Source organism: Canis lupus, chromosome 20, assembly GCF_003254725.2.
Source record: "Canis lupus dingo isolate Sandy chromosome 20, ASM325472v2, whole genome shotgun sequence".
NCBI lineage: Eukaryota > Metazoa > Chordata > Mammalia > Carnivora > Canidae > Canis > Canis lupus.
In genome coordinates, this window is record NC_064262.1 from 41,653,485 (window position 1) to 41,680,373 (window position 26,889).

Below are 26,889 nucleotides of genomic sequence, written 5' to 3' on the forward strand. Positions count from 1 at the left end.
TGGCTGGCTCAGTTAGAAGATCATGAGGCTCTTGATCTCGGGGTTGAGTTTGAGCCCCACATTGGGTGTAGAGATTACTTTAAAAAAAAAAAAAAAGAACACAACCATACACACCACCCAGTGCTCATCACAAGTGCACTCCTTAGTCCCCATCACCTATTTCACCCACCCTGTGGTTTTCAACAATCCCCCAGGGCATGAAGTTCCATAGACTGATCCAGTTAGGTGGGGCTCCTTTGAAGGAGTATCTCTTATGGTCCCTGTTTGAGATTTGTTCTGATCCCAGCATAGCTCTTCTGAGCGATACCTCTCTGTGGTTCTGGATGGTAAACTAGCCAACCTACCATTTAGCTTGCATCTCCTCCCACGAATCTCCCATAATTGCCTTTCACCACAAACTGCATTACCCCTAGGCTAGAACTTCTCCACCCTCTGCTGCCAACTGAGTCAATTCCTCTAGGAAAAGATTTGGAGCTCCCTGCCTTCTCCTCACCCCAGGCAAAGTCTCTGAGAGCCCTGGCTCTCTCTCTGAGTGACCTCCCACTTCAGGAACTGGTCACATAGTGGAGGAGGCAAATAGCTTCCGTTCTTGCTGCCTCACCTGCACTTTAGGAGCCAGGACGACAGGGGCCCAATATCCTCAGTGATCCTGTACCCAAGCTACAGCCTCCCTCCCATGAGTGGGACCTCGGTAGACTAAGGGAGCTGCCGCCTTAGCCTCACCCTCCTAGAGCTTAGCCGCAGCCACAGGTAACTGGGGGCAGGAGGGGAAGTATGGGCATGCTGCCCCTCCTAGTTTCTGCTCTTCTTATAGGCAAGAGCTGCAGAAAATACCAGTAACAGTCACCTGGTAATGTGACATCTTGTAACATCCATGCAAAGTACTAATACTTTTAACAGCCCCCTGGCGGTCTACACCTGGCATGACAACGTGAGGACCTCTGCGTCCCCCTTCTCCGTCCAACTGCTGACAATGATAAAAAGAAACACAGACATTTAAAGTCTCTGGAGATGGACCTAAGGGCATACAGCAAATGAAGAAACGCTTATTCAGAATGCCTACTAACACTTGGTAAGAAGAATGAAAGCTGTGGCATTCGAACCTGTGCCATCCTCCTTCCTCTCCCCTCTTTTTCATTCAGCAGGATGGAAACTCCAGTCCTGACCTGTGTGGCCAAGAGCTCCGTGCTCCCTCTCCTGCCAGCTCCCAGGAGAAACATCTTCCCGCAAGGGGCAGGTGCCCGCAGGCTGGAGCTGCAGACTCTGCTTCTAAATTCCCCAAACTCCCTTCATAGTAGACTCTGCAGATAAAGCCAGTCGCATCAAGGTCCTGGAGGGGTGGCACGATGACATCACACCTGGGCTGAAGAAGTAATACCAGACATGGTATTCTTCATGGTCCTTGGCAGCCGCAAGCTCCACCTGCTCCCCTGGCACCTGTGCCTGTGGCCTAGACTTCTCACTGCCCGGCTCCCGCAGGGCCCACGCACTGCGCTGTTGCGAGGTCTCATTCCAACCTAGTCCTGCTCATCTACACAATTCCTGGGGATCCAGGTGGCCCTTTTTTAATTTTTTGAAGATTTTATTTATGTATTCATGAGAGACACACAGAAAGAGGCAGAGACACAGGCAGAGGGAGAAGCAAGCTCCCTGTGGGGAGCCTGATGGGGGAACTCCATCCCAGGCCCCCAGGATCACAAGCTGAGCCAAAGGCAGATGCTCAACCTCTGAGCCACCCAGGTGCCCTGGCACTTGAGATTTTAAATAATGACTTGTCTTTCTCTTGGCATCAGGAAGCCCCAGAGGTAGCAGCCCAGACCAAACACACACTGTCCGAGCTTGGTAGTGAGCGGCCTGACAAGGGCTTCTGTTCTCCCTCCACTCCAGAGCCGGGCAGGGCAGCTAACTGGGCAGGCAGGGGCTGGGGCCCCCGGGTATCTATTCACTCCTGGAGGTAACAAGGAGAAGCCCCGAGGGGGCAAGGAGAGGCCCTGCCTTGCCTGGGTATGGGAGTCATATCAGCCAGAGCTCAACCAGCCATCTGGAGCTAAAGGAAGCCTTAGAGACTCTGGGATTTTAGAGAAGACCCCGGGGGGAGGCCCAGAGAGATGGCCCCTCCTCACTCCAGCCAGAAGAGTGGTGATCATCCACTTAGTCTCTGACCCAGACCACTGACTGGGCCCCAGGTTCCCATGGGGGCTGCTGGACATGCCCACCTCCATGGCCCCTAGGGCCTCAGGCATCTTCAGCTGAAACTCATCCTGATGCCCCGCTCCCGTGTTGCCCTCGATATCTCCCACTCGCTTCAGCCCTATTCCCTGCTCCCTTCTTGTCAATCCTCTAGCCTGCATGGCATTTTAAGATTTCTCCTCCCCTGATCCTCACTGCCAAGCCTGGTTTAGCCGCTGCTGGCCTCCTGCCCTCCCCACTCTAATGCAGCTACCGTGCCCTCCTAAGCTACACCCTGAGGGCATCACTCTCACCTCCTGGCCAGCATGGCCCCTGAGACCCCCCCACATTCACCCCAGGGGGCACAGCACCTCACAGATGCCCCTCCACACAGCTTTCACTCGCTCTGTGTGCTCAGCCTCTCACCCCAAGCAGAGTCTCGCATGCCCGGGGCTCCTCCAATTTCAGGAAGGACAGGCTCCACAGAGAGCTCAAGGGTGCTGGCAATGTGCGCTCCCCGGATGGCCCTCAACCTGTGGGGATGAAAACCAATAGAAAAAGGTTCCAGTCCCCTGTCCCGCAGGTATACATTTCTGGGTGGGGCAGGCACTCTGCATGCTTTTTCCAGCAGACTCCTGCACCTTGACAACACAGCCCTGCCCGGAATCCCCCACTTCTGTCTCTCCCTGCTCCAAGGCACCCTTCCCAGTAAGTAACTTCATCTCAGCTGAGCTTTTAGGGAAGCCAGGCTAAGAATGCACCCCTCTTATCTTTTGCAACCTTCTAGAAAGCACATCTTCCAGCTATACAAACCAACTACAGGTGCTCGTTCCATTCATTCATTCATCACTCTTATTTAGCACCCACTGTATTACCCCACCCTCCTAGGTCTTTCATTAATAAGGAGACCAAATCCCTGCCCCTTAACCACCAGCCTACATTCTAATGAGGAGGGGCCTTGGGTAAGCCCATCAAGGGAAGGCAGAGGAAGCAGGGTTGGGCAGAGGGAGAGCTGCACTGGTACAAGTGCAACAAAGCCACGGTGGGGAGTTCTGAAGCGAGTATGGTCTGGTGGAGTGTCCTACCTAGGGTGGGAAGGACCAAGCCACCATGGCCCGCCCTGCCCAGGAAGAATGTGACTCAGGGGAGGCTCCGTGCAGCCCAGGTGGACCCTGGTGGATCTGAGAGCTGGAGGTTGTCTCATAATGGCTCTTCCTGCAGGTCTTTCTGGAAAGGGGGTTCGACTAGTGCAGTTCCGAGTCTACCACATGAGATGTGCCTCAGGGAGGGCCTGGTGGAGCAGAGATTTGAAGGAAGGGGAGGCTGAGACATGTAGAGGAAGAGTCCTGCAGACTGGGAACAGAGAAGCACAAGGCCCTGGGTTAGCTGGCCTCCAAGGCCTCCATTAGCACGGTGGGGCTGGAGTGAGTGAACAGCAGCAGAGGTCAGAGCAGCAGTGAGCCAGCTCTTAGGCCGTGTGAGGACTCCCACGTTTACTCTGAGCAGGTGGGGCGCCATGACAGGTGTGGGGGGTGGGGACGGGAGGTGGGGGGTGGTTAAGGCAGCCAGGACATTGCTGAGGGAAGGCGATTCTGGAGCAGGAGAGCGTGTGAAGAGTCCACTGCCAAGCTTTCAGGGAAGGAAGCTAAGGACTCTCAGCCCTCGGCACCCCAGAAATGCTTTGGAATGCAATGCTTTCAGGATCCCTGGGGGCTTGCTCACCCTGCCTTTAGGCAGTGTCTGCTGCCGTCTGGTGGATGTGCAGGAGGTTGCCCAAACCCACTTCCAGCCTTGCTTTTGCAAGCAGTCTGTGGGTCCTGTGGGTTCACCTTCAACTCGGGCTATAAAAACTCTTTTGTCACTGATCCTGGAAGTGTCAGGGAGCACTTGGCAGAAACAATTCATCAACTTAGGCAGAGGGGGGCAGCCCCGGTGGCTTAGCGGTTTAGTGCCGCCTTCCGCCCAGGGCGTGATCCTGGAGACCTGGGATCGAGTCCCCACATCGAGTCCCACATCGGGCTCCCTGCATGAAGCCTGCTTCTCCCTCTGCCTGTTTCTCTCTCTCTATCTCTAATAAATAAATAGAGAATCTTAAAAAAAAAAAAAAAGCTTAGGTACAGGAAGGCAAAGGGAAACTATGATACAGATGCAACAGGATTTGGAGTGGATCTGGGGCAGGGTTGTGTGATGTTTTCTACCAGGGATGATCAGAGACAAAGAAGTGGGCTGAAGGATGCTCTGGGGCTGGGAGCTGGAGAGCAGTCACTGTTCCCAGGAGGAGAACAGGTGAAAACACTGGGGGAGCTTGCCAGAGAGCTCTGAATTCCAGGGCAGTCGTGAGATCCTGCTGGGAAGGGAAGGGAATATGGCTGGGAAGTCCCAACTCATGGAAAGAAAATGGACATTTGAATGCCAGTAATTCTAAACAGAGCTGGAGATCTGGTGGGAAGAGGGTGTGAGAGGACTAGACAAAGAGGGAGCAATGGGAGCCATGGAGCTACTGGAAGCATTGCTGTGGGCTTTGCTGTTGGAACCCAGGGGCCTATATTCCCACTGCTGCTGAAACTCCCCACCACTGCTGCAGCCCACAGTCACCCACACTGAGACCATCACTGCCAGCAGAGTCACCAAAAGCAGGAAAAATGGCGTCTTCCTTCTTCTTGCCTTCTAGTCTGCTGCCAGTATCTCCCTGGCAGAAATAACAAGAAACCAGCTGGCAAAGGAATCCGGAAAGTGTAATTTGCAGGCTTTTGGACCCCTTCTTATAGAGGAGGGCTCTTCAGCCCAGGGACAGTACCAATTTCCTAATTGTTATGTAAGATCCCCTTCTTCTTTTTGTTCCTCCAGTCCTTCCCACACCGTTTGATCCAATTTCCTACATCAAATCCTTCTGTTTGAATTTTCCAGATTTGCTTACTTTAATATATGCATAAACTACGGGAGCAAATCCAGCGATTTGGGGACCTTAGGCTTGTACAATGGAAGAGAGGAATTCTCATTAAGAAAAGGAATACAGGGGAAGTTGGGTGGCTCAGTTGGCTAGGCATCCAACTCTTGATCTCAGCTCAGCTCTTGATCTCAGGGTCCTGAGTTCAAGCCCGGCATTGGCCTTCATGCTGTGTGTGGAGCCTACTGAAAAAGAAAGAAAGAAAAGGAATACAACGTGATGAATAAAAAATTAGCCTTATTAGCTTCATGGTAAATTCACCCTTCCTATGACCCAACAATTTCACTCCAGATACATACCTTGGACAAATTCTTGCACATGTATACCATGTACCAAAAGACATGCTTGAGTATGTTCACAGAGGTATTCTTTGTCAAAGGAAAAATCTGGAACAAACCTATCACTATTGATAGGAAAATGGATAAATACAAGAAGAGTCAAGATTTTGTATTAAAAAGATACCTATTCTTCTCAAACAGTATCTAACAATTCAATATGATACCAATTAAGTTACAGCAAGGTTAAATGGAACATACTACTTCCAAAATTGATGTGTATCTCTTATTTCACACCAAACACAAAAACCAGTTACAGATGGGTTAAAGACTTAAACATGAAAAGAAAAACTTCTCAACTTTTGGAGAAAATCTGGAATATCCTTATGAACTCTGGGGTAAGGAAGACTCTTTCTTTCTTTCTTTCTTTCTTTCTTTCTTTCTTTCTTTCTTTTATTTATTCACTCATGAGAGAGAGATTGAGAGGCAGAGATATAGGCAGAGGGAGAAGCAGGCTCCATTCAGGGAGCCCGACACAGGATTCAATCCCGGATCTCCAGGATCAGGCCCTGGGCTGAAGGTGGGCCAAACCGCTGAGCCACCGGGGCTGCCCAAGGAAGATTTTCTTAAAGAAAACTCAACAAGCTCGGGATCCCTGGGTGGCTCAGTGGTTGAGCACCTGCCTTTGGCTCAAAGCGTGATCCTGGAGTTCCGGGATCAAGTCCCACATTGGGCTCCCTGCAGGGAGCTTGTTTCTCCCTCTGAATATGTCTCTGCCTCTCTCTCTGTCTCTCATGAATAAATAAATTTAAAAAATATTAAAAAAAAAGAAGACTCAACAAGCTCAAAAAAAAAGGGAAAAGTTTGCCAAATTCTGGTTCATTTAGATAATTCACAGACTTCTACTTTTATACAAAGCGGAGTAGAAAGGACTAGATTTATTTTCTTGCTTAAAACAAAACAAAACAAAACAAAAAAACAGAACAGGGCAGCCCGGGTGGCTCAGCGGTTTAGCACCACCTTCAGCCCAGGGCGTGATCCTGGAGACCTAGAATCGAGTCCCACGTGAGGCTCCTTGCATGGAGCCTGCTTCTCCTTCTGCCTGTGTCTCTGCCTGTCACTTTCTCTGTGTGTCTCTCATGAATAGATAAATAAAATCTTAAAAAAAATCCACAACAAAAAAGGAAAAGATGAGGTATACAAATATATGCAACAACAACATGAAAGACATTGGACATCAGACAACAAAGGACAGTGATCCTCGAGAAATGGGCAAAGAACAAGGTGAGCCCTGTGATTTTCCTAGCTGACTGCCTTGTTTTCAGACCGGGAGGAGGAACTAAGGTGAATACTCTCTGAGTTGAAAAAATGGAGTTAAGAGCCTGGGGAGACTGAGGCTGCCTGAGTTCATAGACAGGACAGAGTACCAGCAATGAGAGAGTTGCACAGAGAAAGATCCTCAAGATCTGCAGAGGGTCACACTCAAGTATTCTGAAGCAGGTGAGGAACTGCCTAGGACTGGGGAAAGAAGCATCACAAAGAATAAAAGGACTATGCTGGGAATAGAAAGGAACTTTCTCAACCTCATATAGGGCATCTATGGAAAAACCCAGGTTAACACCATACTCCAAGGTGAAAGATTGGATGCTTTCTTACTCAGAGCAGGAACAAAACAAGGATGTCTGCCCTCACCTCTCCTATTCTACATCATACTGGAGGTTCTATCTAGGGCATTTAGGCAAGAAAATCAAATAAGAGGCCTCAAGATCAGAAAGGATGAAGTAAAACTATATCTGTAGAGGACAAGATCTTATATACAGAAAATCCAAAAGAACCCACTAAAAAAAAAACCAAAACCCTAGAATAGAAAGTTCAGCAAGGTTGCATTATACCAACTGAATATGTGTAATTAATTGCATTTTAAAAAAGATTTTATCTATTTATTTGACAGAGAGAGAGAGAAAGTGAGAGCAAGCAAGGGGGAGTGGCAGAGGGAGAAGGAGAAGCAGGATCCCCACTGAGCAAGGAGCCCAACATGGGGCTTGATCTCAGGACCCTGGACTCATGACCTGAACCGAATGCAGAAGCCCAACCAACTGAGCCACCCAGGTACCCCATTTGTAGTTTTTACACATTTGCAATAAACATCATGAAAGCTGATAGAAGAAAAAATTCTATTCACTATAGCACAACAAAGAAAAAAAGACATGGGAGTAAATCTAACCAAAGTGCAAAACTTACATTCCAAAAGCTAAATAACATTGTTGAAGGAAATTAAAGATCCAAGTAGATGTAAAAATATTATCCAATGTACACGAACTTGAAAACCTAACATTGTTAAGACGGCAATACTCTTCAAATTGATCTACGGATTCAACACAGGCCCTACCAGGATACCAGCTGAAGGGATCCTTACCTCACACCATGTACAAAAATGAACTCAAGGGATCCCTGGGTGGCGCAGCGGTTTAGCGCCTGCCTTTGGCCCAGGGCGCGATCCTGGAGACCTGGGATCGAATCCCATGTCGGGCTCCCGGTGCATGGAGCCTGCTTCTCCCTCTGCCTATGTCTCTGCCTCTCTCTCTCTCTCTGTGTGTGACTATCATAAATAAATAAAAATAAAAAAATGAACTCAAAACAGATCAATGACCTAACTGCAAGAGCTAAACCTATAAAATTCTTAGAAGACAACACAAGGGTAAATATTCATGACGTTGTATGTTGCAATGGATTCTTAAATGACACCAAAAGCCCAAGCAAACAAGGAAAGAAGATAAATTGGATTTCACTGAAGCTAAAAACTTCTTTGCTTCAAAGAACACCATCAAAAAAATGAAAAGACAGCCCACCATTATAGAAAAAGACAAACATCTATTCCTTTAAAATGAGCACATAGCAAGCACTGAGAAATGAGAATGAATAAGGGAGACAAAACCCCCAGCTCTTCTGCCTTCTAGTGTGAAGATTCAAATAAGGACATCAAGAAAGGAACAATTAGCTCAGATTGTAAAAAGTTGTCTGGCTGTTCATCAACACAGATAAAGCCAGCTGAAACAGTATTTCTCTCAAGGACACGCTGCAGCTATACTCTGATAGTAATCCATTTCTTTGAGTGATTCCTGCTTTCTTACCGAGAAACTGTTTTCTAAAGTTTCTGAGATTGAAACTGTTTGAAATCCTGTCAATTCTTTCCAGGCAACAACCACCAGGAATTTATCTATTATTGAAAAATAGGGTTTATTATTCATTGCTCTGATAGAGAATGCGCACCATAGGAAACCATGGCATGTATCATTAACAGTGTTAGAACAGGGACCCCTGGGTGGTTCAGTCAGTTTAGCATCTGCCTTCAGCTCAGGTCATGACCCAGCATCCTGGAATTAAGACCAGAATCTGGTTCCCTGTTCAGCAGGGAGTCTGCTTCTTCTCTCTGCATCCCCCCACCCACTTGTGCACACACTCTCTCTTTCTCCCTCAAATAAATAAATAAAAACTTTAAAAATTTTTAAAGTTTTTGTTTATTCATGAGAGACACAGAGAGAGAGAGAGGGAGAGAGAGAGAGGCAGAGACACAGGCAGAGGGAGAAGCAGGCTCCATGCAGGGAGCCTGACGTGGAACTCAATCCTGGGTCTCCAGGATCAGGCCCTGGGCTGAAGGTGGCGTTAAACCGTTGAGCCACCTGGGCTGCCCAGAAAAAAATTTTTAAAAGAGTATTAGAACATCATTATAGGATTTGGGCTTGTTAGGTGATTGGGAGGAGGGTTTGGGATTGAATGCTGTCAGAAACAAGGGTTAATTCCATGATCAAGGATCTTAATAAACTTCCTCTACAGGGAGGGCTGACAAGAGTGAGCCTAAAGCTGTGATGGTAAAGAAGCTGTAGTCCATTAGCTGGGAGAGGGGATATGTGGTAGTCTGGCTTGGACAATATTCCTGTTTCTTGTTTAGCGTAACTATGGAGTGGACTTGTTTTGTCCTGATCCATCATAATCAGTTTGATATTGATGTTTTGTGAAATTGTTTATGCTCAACAGGACAACACCAAGAACTAGTTGTGACAGGCCAGCTCCTGGATGCCAGGGGCTGCTTTTCTCTTTCTTGTATATCAGTAAGCGTGTAACATCCCATTCTTGGCTGGAGGATCTAAGTAATTTTGACACAGAGAAGCAGCCTCGATTTCCAGCCCAGGTGGGGATTTTCAAGTAAGTGAATGACTACTTAACATGTATCCTAAAAAACACATACACACACTTTTTTGGGGGTACCTGAGTGGCTCAGTGGTTGAGTGTCTGCCTTTGGCTCAGGTCGTTTTCCTTAGGTCCTGGCATCGAGTCCCACATCAGGCTCCCCTTAAAGAGCCTGCTTATCCCTCTGCCTATATCTCTGCCTCTCTCTGTGCCTCTCTCATGAATAAATAAAATGTTTTAAAAAAACTTTCTTTATTGAAGTATAAACCTACAATATTATAATAGTTTCAGGTGTACAATATAATGATTCAACAATTCCATACATTTCTCAGTGCTCATCAGGGTGCTCCCCTTTTTGCCTTGTTGCATCTGAGAGAGCAACCTGGGTCAGTAGCAGCTCTACTGGAGCCACCTGAGGATAGACGGCCAGGGTTCTTGCCTGCTCAAACCAGTAAGGTCTGATCCAGAAATACAGCCTCAATTTTTGCTGTCAGTGTTCCATCAATATGCGAAGGATATAAGTTTCATTAAGTTTGATTAAGTGAACTTCCTTGACTGGGTCATCCAAGATACCTACCTTGACGCCAACTCATCGTACATAAAATTAAAAATATTTCAATTATGAGTGTTTTAATGCGGAAAAAAAAGTGTACGCTTACCTTTATCTATTTTACCCATCCCCAAACCACCTCCCCATTCCACATCTATCTTAACCTTGCGATATGCACTGGAAACCTTGGTCCACTTTACAGTCCGGGCCATATAGTGACCCCTGACACACAGCTGTGCTGTTTCCAGCCTATCAACAAAATGCTACTTCATGTAAATTTTACCTGAAAGCCATCCTTTGCCAAATCCTAAAATAACTCCCTTTCCTTTGTTTGGTGACAGGCCCCCGGACTCCATTGGTATGCTACCTCCCTTATTGCACTGAGTAAGTAAACTCAATTTTGTTGAATTACAGGCTTCTCTCCGGTGCTCTGAGGCTCATTGGGCTACAACAGAACTATATATAGTAAGCTAGATATAAATGCTATGGAAAAAGTAGGGGGAAAGCATGTGTTGGAGAAAAGGCAGTTGCAATTTATTATTTTTTTATATATTTTAAATTTTATTTATTCATTCATGAGAGACACAGGGAGAGAGAGGGGCAGAGAGAGAAGCAGGCTCCATGCAGGGAGCCCGACGTGGGACTCGATTCCGGGACTCCAGGATCACACCCTGGGCTGCAGGCAGGTGCTAAACCGCTGAGCCACCCAGGGATCCCCAGGCAGTGGCAATTTAAACAGGAAGGTCAAGAAAGACCTTGGTTAGTGACATCTGAAGATCTCAAAAAAAAAAGTGGGAGATTTTAAAAAATCTTCTGAGTATTTGGGAAAACCGAATTCTAGGAAGGAGGCACGCAAGGTGCCTTGTTGGTGCACAAGTCCTGAGTAGGGGCACGCAAGGTGTGTTCCAATCACATTTTCATAGTGTTCCTACCCCGACAACCTCTTTAATTCCGAACCCACCCCTACCCCACCGTTACTCCCTTATCCTGCTTTTGCTTTTTTCCAAGAACTTTTCTATACGCAATTCCGTGCATATTGCGTTCGTTTTCTGCTTTGCGAGCAAGGGCGAGCAAGGGCGGGCGTCCTCACCCATCTCGCTCGCAAAGCAGCCGGAGCCTCGAGCCGTGGGGGACACACAGTAGGAGCTCGACAGGCACGTGTGGAGGCCCGGGGCCGCGGAGAGGGCAAGGCCAAGAGATCCCGGAGGAGACCTGCCCTGCGGGGCTTCCGGGGCCACGGCGAGGCCTCCCGCGCAGCGGACCCCGGAAGAGGGCGCTGCAGGACCAGCGCCCGCTACCACGCCCGCCGGGTGCGCGCTCTCGCGCGTGCGCCGGCCGCGGCCGGGTCCAGGCGCCCGCCTGATTGGCTGCGGCGGCGCCTGGAAGTGGCGTTGCGCGTGCGCGCTTCCCCCGCGCGGGTCCGAGTGGCGTGTAGCTCCTCGATCTCCGTGGTCCCGCTTCGGGACGCTAGTGCCCGCCGCCCGGAATGTTCCCGGAACTCAATAACCTTCTCAACACCACCCCTGACAGGGCGGAGCAGGTAGGACGTCGCGCGGTGGGAAGGGGGGGCGGGTCCCGGAGCGTGGCGGAAGACCACATCCCCGGATGAAGCACATGTGTACCGTGGGAAGGACGCGACGTCGGTGGACACGGGGGGGCGCCTGGGAATTGTAGTCCCGGGAAGGGCCGCCCCGGGAACTGGGCTCGGCGCTGGCATACTCTTGAAAGTGCCCGGGAAACGGTCGACTGTTCCCAGACGTGTACTGGGGTGCCCTGTGGGTCCTCCCTGGGGTGGGCGTCCCGGCGCCCAGAGCAGGTTGCCTGAGGGGCGGGAGTGAACACTCTTCCTCCTCTTCCTCTTCGTAGTCTTCAGTGGGTCAACGTCGGCTTGGATCAAGTCGGCCTTGGGCACAACAGCCACTTTGTTTCTTCCACCCTCCTTCCCGCAGTCCGGGGCATCCCGAGATTTTTCACATTTTAAATTTTTTTTAAATTTATTTTTATTTATTTATGATAGAGAGAGAGAGAGAGAGAGGCAGAGACACAGGCAGAGGGAGAAGCAGGCTCCATGCACCGGGAGCCCGACGTGGGATTCAATCCCGGGTCTCCAGGATCGCGCCCTGGGCCAAAGGCAGGCGCCAAACCGCTGCGCCACCCAGGGATCCCGCAAATAACAGTTTTTAATAGACCCTGTGGATTTCAGTTCCCCAAGCCAGCAGGTGGCACTGGCGACCTTGCTGGTTAGTACTGGCACCTCCAAAGTGCTCACCCCAGGGCCAGAGTAGTGAAGTAATGGAGGATCAGAGTGAGCACCAGGAAATGACGGCACTGGAGATGACCCTCAAGTTCTGATAGTCCAATCCTTCATGTTCTATAAGTGAAAAAAAGTCAGAACACGAAAGTGTTACTTGGTACCACTTGATCCCGACCTCCCCTATCACTGACAAGGAACTGGAGGTGGCAAGAGCAGGGCAGCCAGCCACTGTGGAGACCATCTCTAGGGGTCTTTCCAGGACTTTGCATGATTAGAGCTCTGCCTGAAGCAGTGTCCAGGGCCATTGGGGTGAGAACCTTGTCACTGGAGGTCTCTGTCAACTAATGCCACTCCCTTCTCCCCCACTCTGTTGGACAGAATTGGTATCAGAATTAGAAATAGGAAAGAAGTTGGATCAGATTAGTTTTTTTGAAGGTCCATTCCAATCTTGGCAGGCTGTGATTTTTGTTGGATTCTGATGGTAAAAGCTTCTTTTGTTCAGGATCTAGTTCTCCCAAGACTGATCCCTGAGTTACCAAAGTGAATGAGGAAGAGAGGCATTTTATTCTTTGTCTTGGGAAACTGGAAGCTGAGATAGGCTTGCTGCTTGTAAGTGACTTTTTTTTTTTTTTTTTTTTTTGTAAGTGACTTAATAGCAATCACTTTAATTGTTGGTTTTTCCAGAGTTTTGACTTACTTTCTTCTTTTTGGTAATCTGTGTGTGTGTGTGTGTGTGTGTGTGTGTGTGTGTGTCTGTGTGTGTAGATACCTCTTTCCAGGGAGTCTAATTCACCTTTTTGTGTTCTTGTAGGGGAAACTGACTCTACTCTGTGATGCTAAGACAGATGGCAGCTTCCTTGTGCACCACTTTCTCTCCTTCTACCTCAAAGGTATAAGACTCATTGATGCTGTAAAAAGAAACCTAAGGCAAAAGGCAATGGAAATAGTATATTTTTCAAAGATTTTATTTATTTATTTATGAGAGACACAGAGAGAGAGGCAGAGACACAGGCAGAGGGAGAAGCAGGCTCCAAGCACCGGGAGCCCGACGTGGGATTCGATCCCAGGTCTCCAGGATCGCGCCCTGGGCCAAAGGCAGGCCAAACCGCTGCGCCACCCAGGGATCCCATTTTTTATTCTTTTAAAGATTTTATTTATTTATTCATAGAGACAGAGAGAGAGAGAGAGAGAGAGAGAGAGATGGGCAGAGACACAGGCAGAGGGAGAAGCAGGCTCCATGCACCGGGAGCCCGACGTGGGATTCGATCCCGGGTCTCCAGGATCGTGCCCTGGGCCAAAGGCAGGCGCCAAACTGCTGCGCCACCCAGGGATCCCATTTTTTATTTTTTTAAAGATTTTATTTATTCATAGAGACACAGAGAGAGAGAGAGAGAGAGAGAGATGGGCAGAGACACAGGCAGAGGGAGAAGCAGGCTCTATGCAGAGAGCATGACACGGGACTCGATCCAGGGTCTCCAGGATCATGCCCTGGGCTGCAGGCGGCGCTAAACCACTGTGCCACCAGGGCTGCCCGAAAAATATTTTTAAAAAACCACAATTTACTTACAATAGAACAAAGTACAATATCTAGCAATACACATAACAGAAGTACATCTTAGGGTCAATGAAATAAGATATAATTATTATATAAGAAAAAAGTGCATCTTAAGATCAGATTGGTTGTGTCAGGTTGCAAGGCCCCTTGCATCTGTCTAGACCTGCCTCAATGCTTTTGTTTCCAGAAGTATGGATTCTATGAGACTGATTATAAGCAAAGACTTCATCAAAAATCTGTTTTGTTTTCTAGCTAACTGTAAAGTCTGTTTTGTGGCACTCATCCAGTCCTTCAGTCACTACAATATCGTGGGACAGAAGTTGGTAAATATTGAAGACCTCCTCAGTGCAGTCTCTGAGTATGTGGGTCATGCAGGTGTGAGTGGGGCCAAGGCTGGGCTCATGTGTTTGGATTATAGAGAACTTAGCAGGAGAGCCACTGAGGAAATCATGGTGCTGAACCCCTTATCTGAAGGGCTAAGGCAGCATCTCTACCTGTTTTATTAATTTAGAGTTTATAGAACCAGATCTGTTTAATCAAATGCAGCTCTACTGACTCTGGACCAGTTAAGATTTTCTCCTCAGTGTGCGCTTTATTCTCAGTCCTCCTGAGCTGGAGATCACAGCTTGGTCTTCCACCAAGTTGAATGCCTCCTACTGTCTCCCTAAGTTTAGGGCTTAGGACCCAAATGTGGGGGGAGCTGCTTTTGTCACTCGTTCCTTACTTCATATTTGTCTGCCCTTCATCTTGTCAGATGCAGGTGGGCAAGAATAAGATGGCCAAGAGGGTGTTGAACCTTCCTACTTAACCTAGGCCATCACCCATGACCTATGACCTATGACCTAAACCGCTGAGCCACCCGGGCTGCCCTGGGTTGCATATTTAAATTGTATCCATCTTTGTCGAAATGCAGATTCCTGGGCCCTGCCTGCAAAGCTTCTGGTTCTGGAGTTGTAGAGTGGCACTCAGGGATCTGCCTTTTTAATCGAGTGACACAAGAGCTTCTTAATCAGGTAGTTCATGAAGAGCCATATTAAGTTCTGGTCTAGGGGCACCTGGCTGGCTCAGTCCAAAGAGCATGTGATTCTTAATCTTGGGGTCATGAGTTTGAGCCCGAGCCCTATATTTGAGGTAGAGATAATTTTAAAAATAAAAAAACTTAAAACAAAAGTCTAGAGCAGGGGTTGACAAACCATAGCCATATCCATTTGTGTATGAATTGTGTGCGGCTGCTGTCACTCTACCGAATTGAGTTAATTACAGCATAGACTGTATGGCCTGCAAAGCCTGTCTTGCCCTTTGCAGAGAAACTTTGCCCACCTCTGAACTAGTGCATCAAGAATTCATTTTGCTTAGCTCTCATGAGAGTGCCTCCTCAGAGAAGAGGAAAGAAAACAAGAACTTGCTGGCGATAAGATCTTCGTGTAATACAGGCAGTTTGGCAGTTATGATCTATGAGTTATGTTATTGAAAGCCTCAGAGCAGGTCTGAGGTCCTGTGCCACTGATGGGCACACAAGAGGGTTTGTGAAATTCAAAGCCAAGATCTGGCCCTTCTGCAACAGCATTTTTCAGACCTTGGTCATTTTCCCATTGTTTTGTTGTCATTATTACTGTGTCTAAATGTACATAACGTTTAAATACGTACACTTAAAAAGGAAGCTTTATGACACTATTGCAAATTAAAAGCAAGTATTCAGCGGTCATGAAAATGAACATGTGAGCAAGGTGTCAGTTTTTTTTGCCAAGTGACAAATGTAAAGGCACACCTGAGCACAGTGGGGATTGTGAGTTGGGAACATCCAGTGGAAAGAAGTCATAGGCCCCATCCGAAGGTGGACAGGTGCACATTTGCAGGGTTTAGAATGTGTCCTGTCCTCTTTTGTGAGCTGGAGTCTGACCTCTACGATGGGTTCCCCTGCGGGACATGGTGATTCACTCTCCTCTGTGTTGTTTAGGGTGTCAGCCTGACTGCAGCACGGGAATGTGGGCAGCTTGTGTTCCTGGAGGGTCTCAAGTCTTCCGTGGATGTCTTCTTCCGGGCTCAGGCGGAGCCACACCCCCTGCAGTTCCTCAGGTCAGCCAGCCTGCAGCCCTGCTCAGAAGTGCACACCTGGTAGGTGGGCCCATACTGGGCTTGCCATGTGATTCTTCCCCCAACTATATTGGGGACGCAGCTGGCTTCAGTTGGCAGACACTTCCCTGGTGTTGCAGCTTTATCAGAAAGCCCTTGGCTTTGTATGGCTCTATATGGCTGACCCAGATGCTACGGAAAGCATTATTTGCTGGGAGTATAGCAGAAGAGAATGTTTTTCCCAACCCTGGCTCAGAACCCTAGCACACACTTTTATTCTGTTTTTCGGCTTGATACAGGGTTCAGCAGAGTATGGGCCATGGGCCAGCTACCTGCTTTTGTAAATAAAGCTTTATTGGAATAGCTGCATTCACATATTTGCATATTGTCCCTGGCTCTCTAGCTCTCCAACCAACAGAGTTGGGTAGTTGGGACAGAGACCATATGGCCCACAAGCCCAAAATACTACTGTTGCCCTTTAAGAACAAGTTTGTTGACCCCTGGGTTTGCTATTTTGAGATTGGTTTTCCTGTTTCTTGTCCTTGAAGAGTGTCAGCCACAAACATAGCTCTGTGCATACTCCTCACCTGACTGGTGTTCTTCCTCCACCACAAAGGAGTCCATACGGGAAGTCTCCCCACCGCCCCCTCTCTTAGACTCAGCCTTATGCAGCAGCCTGAAGGCCATGTAGAGTCAGAAGGTCTTGTGCCCTGACTTTGTGTGATCTCACATACAGCCTATTCTGTTTCTGAATCTGGGTGTCTTTGTCTGAATGATGGGCCTGGTTATACCTCACCCCCAGGTTGTGGGGGTTGTCTTCGCTGTTAGCGGTGCTCGGATGTGGAGTGTGAGCCTGTGCCTAGGCCCTGTACTCTGGTGCTTTCTGAGCTCTTTTGCTGGGAAGTGACTGCCAGGGGTAGTCACTGGGGAGGTGGAGGTAGCTGGGCCATCTTGTTCAGAAACAGGTGGAATCTGTTAGGTACACAAACAGCCTCAGACCTTGGCCCGTCACCGACAGGTCACATGAATTGCTGTTTAGCTTTTTGTACACATTATGAGCTCCCGGGAAGGCTTCTCCTGCCGGCCCAATCCAGGTTAATCTTCTGATGCCCTGAGATCTGAGGCTCTCCCTCAGAGAGGGGCTGTGTGGTGTTACTTGAGAATCCAGGAGACTGACTGCTTTTGTGTCCCCCAGTTTCTAGCACAGTGCTTTGTACCTCGTAGGCCTCAAGGAGTGTTTGAAGCGCAGTTTGCTCATGTATGCATGCATTCCTTTTTCTTTCCAACCAGATTAGGAGCCCCTTTGGCTGAGGACTGTGATCCAGTTCTTTGCCTTCCCTCTCCTCTGCCCCGCCCTTTTCCTGTGGTGTTGCTTGGTCCCAGATAAACATTTGTAGAGAGTGATCCTTGCCTGATGTTCCAGGGAGGCTGATGCTGGGAACCTGCAGCCCCTGTATGAGTTTGTACGAGAGGCTCTGAAGCCCGCGGACGATGGGCAGGCTGCGTGGAGGTGCCCGGTGCTGCTGGTGGATGACCTCAGTGTGCTGCTGAGCCTGGGCATGGGGGCGGTGGCTGTGTTGGACTTCATTCACTACTGCAGAGCTGCTGTGTGCTGGGAACAAAAGGTATGGATTGGCTTGCTCTCTGTGCTCCTGCTTGTGGCCTCATGGGCCCAGAGGGGTCCATACCTCCCTGGCTTGCAGTGATCTTTCTTGTTTATTTGCGTGAGGGTTTGGGTTTACTCTGGTAGGCCCAAAATCTTTTGGTCTCCCATCCTCCACTCCCCTACTTGCCACTGCAAAAAAATAAAGCCCTTAAAAGGTTGACCAGTACTGTCTTGAAGTGGCCAGTCGTGTGTGGTACTGTACCAGTCCTAGCTCTGCACACACTCCCTTATGTCTTGGGATAAGTCATTATCACTCTGCCTGTGTGTTGATCAGTTGAGATGTAAACTGCTTTAAAAAAAAACGTGAGATGCGATGCAAGTATAGGACATAACCTTTATTGTCAAATTATGTGGCAGAAATGGGCATTTTGCTAAAACAGAGAGTTAAACAATGGTGGTAGACCCACCTATAAAACAGGAATGGCTGTTGTGCTTGCCTCACAGGAACCCAACTGTAAGAGTTTAGTGACATGCAGCTTGCAACACATCCGCACGGCATCTGGCCCACAGTGACCACTCTTCAGCATGTGGTGGTGCCCCGTGTGGTCAGGCTGGGGTGCTGGCCAGCAGTCGGGATGAACTAGTGGAGTCAGCCAGGGGTGCATATACCCAGCAATATGTGTTGAGCACCTCCTGTGTGCAAAGACTTGCCTGACAGTTGGGTTCAGGAGAACTTCCAGGGCCGTATGGCCATAATCACAGGGCTGGGAGCCAGGTGACATGGAGAGAATGGGAGGAAGAGGGAATGGAACAGTCGTGGATGGCTTGAGCAGCCACACTGAGGCAGGCACAATGCCTGCAGCTTAACTTGCTTTGTGACCCACTGCCACCCTTGTTTTGTAAAAATGTTTCTTATAGTTAAAAAAGTAAAGAGTGTGAGGAGGACTTTAGTAAAAAGTAATTGTCTCTTTCCCAACATGTATATTCTTCGAGAGAGTCTGTGCAATTGTGAACCTGTTTTAAGTATGTTTGTGTCTCTGCATTTTTCATGTCACTGCCATGCCATTTCATAACATAGTATATTTTGGCGTCCTTTGCCTGAAACAACACACAGATCTGCCACATTGTTTTTAACAACTGGACAGTCTTCCTTTGAAAGGACTTACTGCTATTTAGGGTATCCCCTTCAACAGCTCGGACTTCCCTCCAGTTCTGGTTGGTTAACTCCTACTGGCCCTGTTGACTTGGCTCATGTGTGCCCACCTCCTTGACCCTCTCTGGGCCAGATAGGATACCTCTTCCCTGTGTTGTCTCTGGGGCCCACACCAATCCCCTCTTCTCCATGCTGTGGGGTCTGGCTCATGCCGAGCACTCAGGAGCAGCTGACCAGATGACCAGGAGCCTGGCAGAAAGGTGGCACTTGGGCTGACATGGAGGACCATAGGCCAAGCCAAGCCTGGTTTAAGAGGGATTGAGCTGGCAGTGTAGGTTGGATGTGCTGGTGAGGCTGGAATTAGGGACCTGGAGCACAGGCAATGGTCCTTCCCACGGAGGGAATGATTGCAGCAGCAGCAGCAGCAGCATGGAGGCTGATCTGGGCAAAGACATGCAGGGGAGTGAAGATGCTGCAAGCCCAGTGCTCCCTTGATGGCCCTGCTGGGGGGATTGAATTTGCATTTTGATTTCTCTGTTGTAGGGAAACATAGTGGCCCTGGTACACGACAGTGGAGACGCTGAGGACGAGGAGAACGACATCCTTTTGAATGGCCTTAGTCACCAGAGCCATCTGATTCTGAGGGCCGAGGGTCTGGCTACTGGCTTCTGCAGGGACGTGCATGGGCAGGTACACAGGGGCTTACTGGGCATCAGCTCCTCACCCTGCGCCTGAGCTGAGACTGTATGTGGGATCGTGTTGGGCCCCAGGGGTTGTCTGGTTGGGGTGTTCTTCAGGTGCTAGGGCAGCCTCAGGAGTTGTGTGAATGCAAGGCAGAGTCTGCTCCCGAGGGCACTAGCCTCAGGTACTAGTGCATGTTTTCCATGGTGACCCCATATGCGACCAAAGCGGAACTCTCTAAAAAGGAGACAGCCATCTAGAGCAGAATGCTGGGACCCTGCTGTCAGAATGGAAGGATGCTTCTGTGGGACCTCAGCAGGCTATGAATAAGAAGTTAGTGCTGCTTCTTTTAAAACACAAACCTGGGGGGAACCATACCCATAGTTGGGGTGGCTGTCACCCCCTCTGTTGCCTCTGACCAGAATGTTTGAGAACTCAGGCAGAAGCCAAGGGTCCTGCCTTGGGAGGGAGGTCAGGTTCTAGCCCTCCGGAGGGCTGCCATGGTTCTCTGCCTCCTGGACCTTCTCTTTCAGAATCATCCCCCAAAGCCTCTGTCACAGCTTCCAGGTTAGCTTGACATTGACCACTCTTGACCCATGAGGCACGGGTGGGAGTTTTGGCCCGGAGTCATTCACGGGCAGGTATAGAACAGAGAACAAATATGGGCAAGCCCAGGAAAGCCGTATCAGTGGTGTGTGTGTGCACAGCATGAGGAGAGGGTTTTGCCCAGCAGCTTGGGCTGCCTCTGAGGCCAGTCCCCCTAAGCATTCTAGCAAGCCTCGCATTCAGACAGATGAGTATAAAATAAGTGAATGTACTGACTCTAATGAGTTGATTTTCAAAATCAGTGTAGCCAACAAAACCATGCATAGAAAAAAAGACCAAAAGGGAACACATAAGAATACCTTAGTGGTTTTTCTCTGAATGGCGACTTTTCTTTCTCTTTCTCTTTCACAATTTCTGTGATGTCACTCCTGTAATGAAGGGGAGTGATCTCTGTAGTTGTAGTTAGCTGGTAATAAGCTTTGTTTTAGAAGTGGGTCCCATGGCTGCATGGCACCTGACTGGGACCTCTGGAGGCCTCGGTCGCAGGTTGTGGAGGAGGCAGGGACTTGGGGGCTGCTTCCCTTTCATTCCTCTTGTCCCGTAGCTGAAGATCCTCTGGAGGACACCATCACAGCCTGCAGCCCATCGGGACCGGAGCCTCACTTACCAGTATAAGATACAGGACAAGAGTGTGTCCTTTTTTGCCAAAGGAATGTCTCCTGCTATTCTGTGACCTGATTGAGAAGCAAACGTGGTGACCTTCGAGTGTTTTCAGACATGAAAGATAAAGCATCCAGCAGCAGTGGACCTGTACACCTTTGATGTGGCATCTCAGCCTGGACCGGCAGCCCCACTGTGACACGGGGCAGAGGAAGGGTGCTGTGATGGCATGCCTTCGCTCCCCTGGGCCCTGTTAGAAAGCACAGAAGGACCTGCAACCTGGCCTCTGTGGAGAGGGACGGGCTGAAACAGGGTGAAAGTGGTCCCAGGAGCCTTTCATTACATCCGCTTCAGCCTCAACCGCCCATTTTTGCTGTCGCCTTTCACAGCCAGAGTGGGTATGATTGTACCAGCTAGGAGACAGTTGGCAGGCCTCCGGGGGACACTGTGGATAATCATGGCTGCCGTGAGGAGAGTCCTCATGTCGTGGCTTCCTCGTAGTGGACTGTCTCATCCACTGCATCCTGCAGAGAGGTTTGCCCTTCAGTCCAGTCGGAAAACCAGCTTCAGGAGGCTGGGCAGCATGCTCAAGGCTGTAGAACAGGCTGCAGGGAATGGAGCCTGACTCTGGAGTCCTCACTCGCTGACTGAGCCTCACAGAAACCAGGGGCAGGCTCCCCACTCGGGTCACCGGCTCGCTTCCTCCTGGTTTTCTGTGGTGAGAAGGGTAGAGAGTGTTCTTACTGCCAGGCAAGATGGGGCCTTGGCAACTTGCAGCCTCCCTCAGACGTGAGCTCTTGCCCTAGCGTCCCAGAGATGCCACACAGGCCATCAGCCAAGATCACCCAGGAGTGGACGCCAGGGGCCTTCCCTTAAACTGGGTACATTTTTGTTGTATGCAAATAAAACACTGATTCTAAAAGTAAATAACACTGCTCTGCAGGGATTGAGGAAATTTCAGATCTATTGTTTAATTTTAACTTTTCATGTTTTTTAGTTTTTGTCAAAGGGAGCAATTCATCACTCCTCAAGTCATACTCTTGTGTTACTTATCCCACTGATAACCAGTAACATTAGCTATTTTTCCCCCAAAATAACACAGACTTGGTAGAATATTTGAAAATTATGTGTACAAGTCACTTGAGAAAGTGGTTATTAAGATCTAATGAGGGACGCCTGGGTGCTCAGTGGTTTGGTGCCGCCTTCGGCCCAGGGTGTGATCCTGGAGACCCGGGATTGAGTCCCACATCAGGCTCCCTGCATGGAGCCTGCTTCTCCCTCTGCCTGAGTTTCTGCCCCTCTCTGTGTCTCTCATGAATAAAAAAAATCTTAAAAAAAAAAAAGATTTTATGTATTTATTTGACAGAACACAAGCAGAGAGAGAGGGAGAAGCAGGCTCTAAGCTGAGCGGGGAACCTGATGCGAAGCTCAATCTCAGGACCCTGGGATCATGACCAAAGCTGGAGCCAGATGCTTAACTGACTGAGCTACCCGGGCACCCCTCACAAAACATTTTTTACATGATATGAATGTTGCTATTATGTTTCTTCACTTAATTTATCAATGAGTTCACTAAGTTTTTAATGTTTAATGTTTATTGAGCCTGTTATGGTGTCATTCTAATTTGCTTAGCTATTTTCTTGAGTGTGTAGTTCTGGAGTTGGTAGTTATAAATTATGTTATACATTTTATTTTTTTATTTAAAAAATTCAAGATTTTATTTCATTTTCTTTCTTTCTTTCTTTCTTTCTTTCTTTCTTTCTTTCTTTCTTTCTTTTTTTTTTTAAAGATTTTATTTATTTGTTCACGAGAGACACAGAAAGAGAGAGAGGCAGAGACACAGGCAGAGGGAGAAGCAGGCTCCATGCAGGGAGCTTGATGTGGGACTCGATCCCGGGACTCCAGGATCACACCCTGGGTGGAAGGCAGGCTCTAAATCGCTGAGCCACCCAGGGATCCCCCTTCATTTATTTTTCTTAAAGATTTTATTTATTCATTCATGAGAGAGACAGAGAGGCAGAGACACAGGCAGGAGGAGAAGCAGGCTCTCCATGCAGGGAGCTCGATGTGGGACTCCATCCCGGGACTCCAGGATCACTCCCTGAGCCAAAGATTTTATTTTTATAAAATAAAAGATATTTTATAAATAAAATCCCTAAAGATTTTATTTTTAAGCAATCTTTATGCCCAAAATGGGGCTCAAACTCAAAACCCTGAGATCAAGAGTTGCATTCTCTACCAACTGAGCCAGCTGGGTGCCCTACGAATTTTACATATACCTATTTGGAGGTGGGGACAGATACCAAATTATGTTATGTTTCCTTAGAACATTAATTCAGTCACTTAAATAACTGTACACCTTCTAAATTGCAGGCTGCTGTAGGCATTGAGGGTATGACCATGACAAAGCAGGTCCCTGCCTGCAACAAATTGAAAAGTAATCTATGTAGAGTTAAACTGTGTAAAGTACTATAAATACAACAGGGAAGGGGCTCCTGGCTAGCTCCATTGGAAGAGTGTGAGACTCTTGATCTCATTGTGAGTTTGAGTCCCACAATAGGTGTAGAGATTACTTAAAAAAAAAAAAACAAAAAAAAAAAACTTTTTTTTTTGTTTTTTTTTTTTAGCAAAGTGATAGAAGTTTATTAAATAGAGATACAGAGAAAGCTCTCAGAAGTGAGAGGGGTCCCGACAAGGTTGCCCCCAAAAAATAAACTTTAAAAAAATAGATAAAACAGGCGAAGGGGCCTATGAAAGTGAGGAATGATGAAAATTTAGTTTTCTCCCTGAAGTCGAATTTCTGAATTAAAGCATGAATTGGGGCACCTGGATGGCTCAGTTGGTAGAGCACGTGACTCTTGATCTTGGGTCATGGGTTCAAGCCTCATGTTGGGCATGGAGCCTACTTAATTAAAAAACAAAACATGGACTGGCCCTCACATATCAGACTGTTCTTCAGAATGATGGAGCCAGTTAACAGTGATCTAGAAGTTTTCCTCCACCAACATTGGATACAACTTATCATTTACTAATTTGAAAGTTGTGCAGAGTTGTGTGAAAATGGACATTTCTTTAAGGACTAGGATATAATTTTCTCTGTATATTCTTATGTGTGGAGAATGTATTCTTCACCCTTAATCATTTATCAAAGAGGATCTGGTGTCAACTTTGTTTTATCCATTCTTTGTAATATTTTGGAAAGGATTTTATCACTTGCTCATGTATGTTTTTCTATATTTGGGTTTTTAAAAATATTTTCAGAAAGATTTATTTTCTACTCCAATATGTATTAGTTCAAGAAATATTTGTGGACTGCTTGTTTTATATAAGGACTAATCAGATAAAAATCCTAAAGGCACATACTGTGTCTGATAGGGGCTAGAGAGCAGGCACTTAAGTGATGTGACACAGTGGAGAAGATGAGAGCCATAAAAACAACTCAAGTAACGGACGCTGACATGCTGATGGTCACAGGAAAGAGTGATTATTTCCCCATCACTGTTTTGTTGAGGGAGCAGAGAATTGGGGAAGAATTTATGGAGGCAGTACTATTTGAAAAAAAGACCTTGGAATGTTCCTATTTTGTCTCTGGTGGTACCTTAGTTTTTCAGGATTCAGAGAGGTATTTTTTGTTTTCCTGAATGGAAAAAATGTGCTGTTGATTGTTGTTTTCCAGTTTAAAATAATTTTTAAAATATGCTTAAAATTAACTTATTTAGAATTTGCTACAGTGTTGTAATTTGTCTCTGTGGTGATAACTAAATAGCCCAGCAGTATTTACTGAAAAATAGTGATCCTTTCTCGTTATGTAGTTTGGGTTTATTTATATGCAGAGTTCTTAAAATTGAGCTCTTCTGAAATTTGTCTTTAGTAGGTATTGAAAAGTTACTATATGTCTGCTCTCAAGAGCCTTTATTAAAAGGGTATCATGCCATTTATTTATCCAGATGAATTTCACCAGCATGTTGTCAAGCTCTATAAAGTGTTCTTCAGGGATTTTTTCCTCTCATTTAAAGAATTGTGGTTGTATAATTTTATTTAAAAACACTTGTGGAGGGCAGCCCCTGTGGCGCAGCAGTTTAGCGCTGACTGCAGCCTGGGGTGTGATCCTGGAGACCCGGGATCGAGTCCCACATCGGGCTCCCTGCATGGAGCCTGCTTCTCCCTCTGCCTGTGTCTCTGCCTCTCTGTCTCTCATGAATGAATGAATGAATGAATAAATAAATAAATAAATAAATAAATAAATAAATAAAATCTTTTAAAAAAATAAAAATAAAAACACTTGTGGAGAAATTAATACCCTCTTTAAAAATATTTTTTTAAAAAGATTTTTAAAAATATTCACAAGAGACACACAGAGAGAGGCAGAAACATAGGCAGAGGGAGGAGAGGCAGGCTTCATGCCAGGCTCCCAATGTGGGACTTGATCCCAGAAGTCCGGGATCACACCCTGAGCTGAAGGCAGATGCTGAACCACTGAGGCATCCCAATATCCTCTTATTAAATTTTTATTATCGGAAAATAAATGATCTGATTTTGTGGAACTTTTTAATTTTTTTTTTTTAAATAGGCTCTATGCCAACAGGGAGCCCAATGCAGGGCTTGAACCCATGACCCTGAGATCAAGACCTGAGCTGAAATTAAGAGCTGGATGCCTAACCAACTGAGCCACCCAGGTGCACCTGATTTTGTGGATTTTTCTATGGTATCTTTGACATAGGGATGTAGTTGACTTTTTAAAATTTATAACTTATCCTATAGTTTTTCTAAACTACTCTATAATTTTCCAATTGATGTTTCTGAATTTTTAGATATTTTTCTTGTTTTCCTTTTTTCAGATATTAACATCTGCAAATATATGCCAACCTTGCTTAATTTTCCTTTAAGTAGGGAAAATTTTTTATTGAAGTATAGTTGACTTATTTTTTTAAGGTTTTATTTATTTATTTGACAGAGAGAAAGAGTACAAGCTAGCAGAGGGGTGGAAGGAGAGGGAGAAACAGACTCCCACTAAGCAGGGAGCCCGATGCAGGGCTTGATCCCAGGACAGTGGGATCATGACCCAAGCCGAAGGCAGATGTCCAACTGACCAAGCCACACAGGCACCTTGACTTACTAGTTTCAAGTGTACAACATAGTGATTCGACAGTTATATACATTATGAAATGCTCACCACCATACAAGTAATGGTAATTCTCATCATGCAAAGTTATTACAATATTATTGACTATATTTCCTATGATGTATTTTGCATCCCTGTGACTTACTTATTTTATAACTGGAAGTTTGTACCTCTTGATCCCCTCCACCTATTTTGCCTATCCTCCTACCCCCCCTCCTGTCGAGGGACCACCTTCTCTGGATTTATGAATCTTTCTGTTTTTTTTATTTGTTTTTATATTCCATACGTAAGTGAAATCATGTTATTTGTCTTTCTCTGTTTGAGGTATTTCACTTAGTATAATACCCTCTAGGTCCATCCATGTTGTCACCAATGGCAACAGTTCTCTCTTTTATTAAAGTTTTTATTTTTTTGAGAGAGAGTATGAGAAGGGGATAGGGGCAGGAGGAGAGGGAGGAGGTGACTCTTCACTAAGCAGGGAGCCTGTTGTGAGGCTTGATCCCAGGACTCCTGGATCACAACCTGAGCCGAAGGCAGACACTTAACCAACTGAGCCACCCAGGTGCCCAGTTCATTCTTCTTTATAGCTGAGTGATATTCCTGTGTGTGTGTGTCTATGTGTGTGTGTGATCTTCTTTATCCATTCATCTATTAATAGGATACTTGAGTTGCTTCCATATCTTAGCTGTTGTAAATAGTGCTGCAATAAACATAGGGGTGCATTATCTTTTCAAATTAGTATTGTTTTCTTTGGGTAAATACCCACAAGTAGAATTACTGGTCATGTAGTATTTCTATTTTTAATTTTTTGAGGAACCTCCATATCTTGCACAGGAGCTGTACCAGTTTACCATCTCATCAATAGTGCATGAGAATTCCTTTTTTCTCCACATCTTCTTCGATACTTGTTATTTCTTGTGTTTTTTATTCTAGCCATTCTGACAAGTGTGAAGTGATAGCTCATTGTGGTTTTGATTCGCATTTCCCTGATGATGAGTGATGGTGAGCATCTTTTCATGTGGCTGTTGCCATCTGGATGTCTTCTTTGAAAAATATCTATTTAAGGTCCACTGCCCATTTTTTAATTGGACTTTTTTTTTTTTCAGTGTT

The 26,889-nt window shown here is 46.9% G+C and overlaps 1 protein-coding gene and 1 long non-coding RNA gene across 3 annotated transcripts; one reads left to right on the top strand and one right to left on the bottom strand.

Moving 5' to 3' along the window:
- Positions 1 to 4,917: 4,917 nt before the first annotated feature.
- Positions 4,918 to 11,381, bottom strand: LOC118351681 (uncharacterized). Its single transcript, XR_004807492.2, has 3 exons — positions 11,220 to 11,381; positions 5,416 to 5,519; positions 4,918 to 5,301 (listed from the first exon to the last, which is right to left on the bottom strand). It is a non-coding gene; the product is annotated as an uncharacterized LOC118351681 (long non-coding RNA).
- A 116-nt stretch (positions 11,382 to 11,497) lies between these two features.
- ELP6 (elongator acetyltransferase complex subunit 6) lies at positions 11,498 to 25,201 on the top strand. Of its 2 annotated transcripts, none has more exons than XM_025458341.3 (7): positions 11,498 to 11,669; positions 13,195 to 13,273; positions 14,191 to 14,261; positions 15,896 to 16,053; positions 17,435 to 17,636; positions 19,314 to 19,460; positions 20,602 to 25,201. In XM_025458341.3, exons 1-7 carry the CDS (start codon positions 11,616 to 11,618, stop codon positions 20,728 to 20,730), a joined length of 840 nt encoding a protein of 279 aa, XP_025314126.1. In that variant the 5' UTR covers positions 11,498 to 11,615; the 3' UTR covers positions 20,731 to 25,201. The 2 variants fall into 2 exon arrangements, with proteins under 2 accessions (XP_025314126.1, XP_025314127.1); XM_025458342.3 differs by having other exon boundaries at positions 11,499 to 11,669; positions 15,896 to 16,014.
- The last annotated feature ends 1,688 nt before the right edge of the window (positions 25,202 to 26,889 follow it).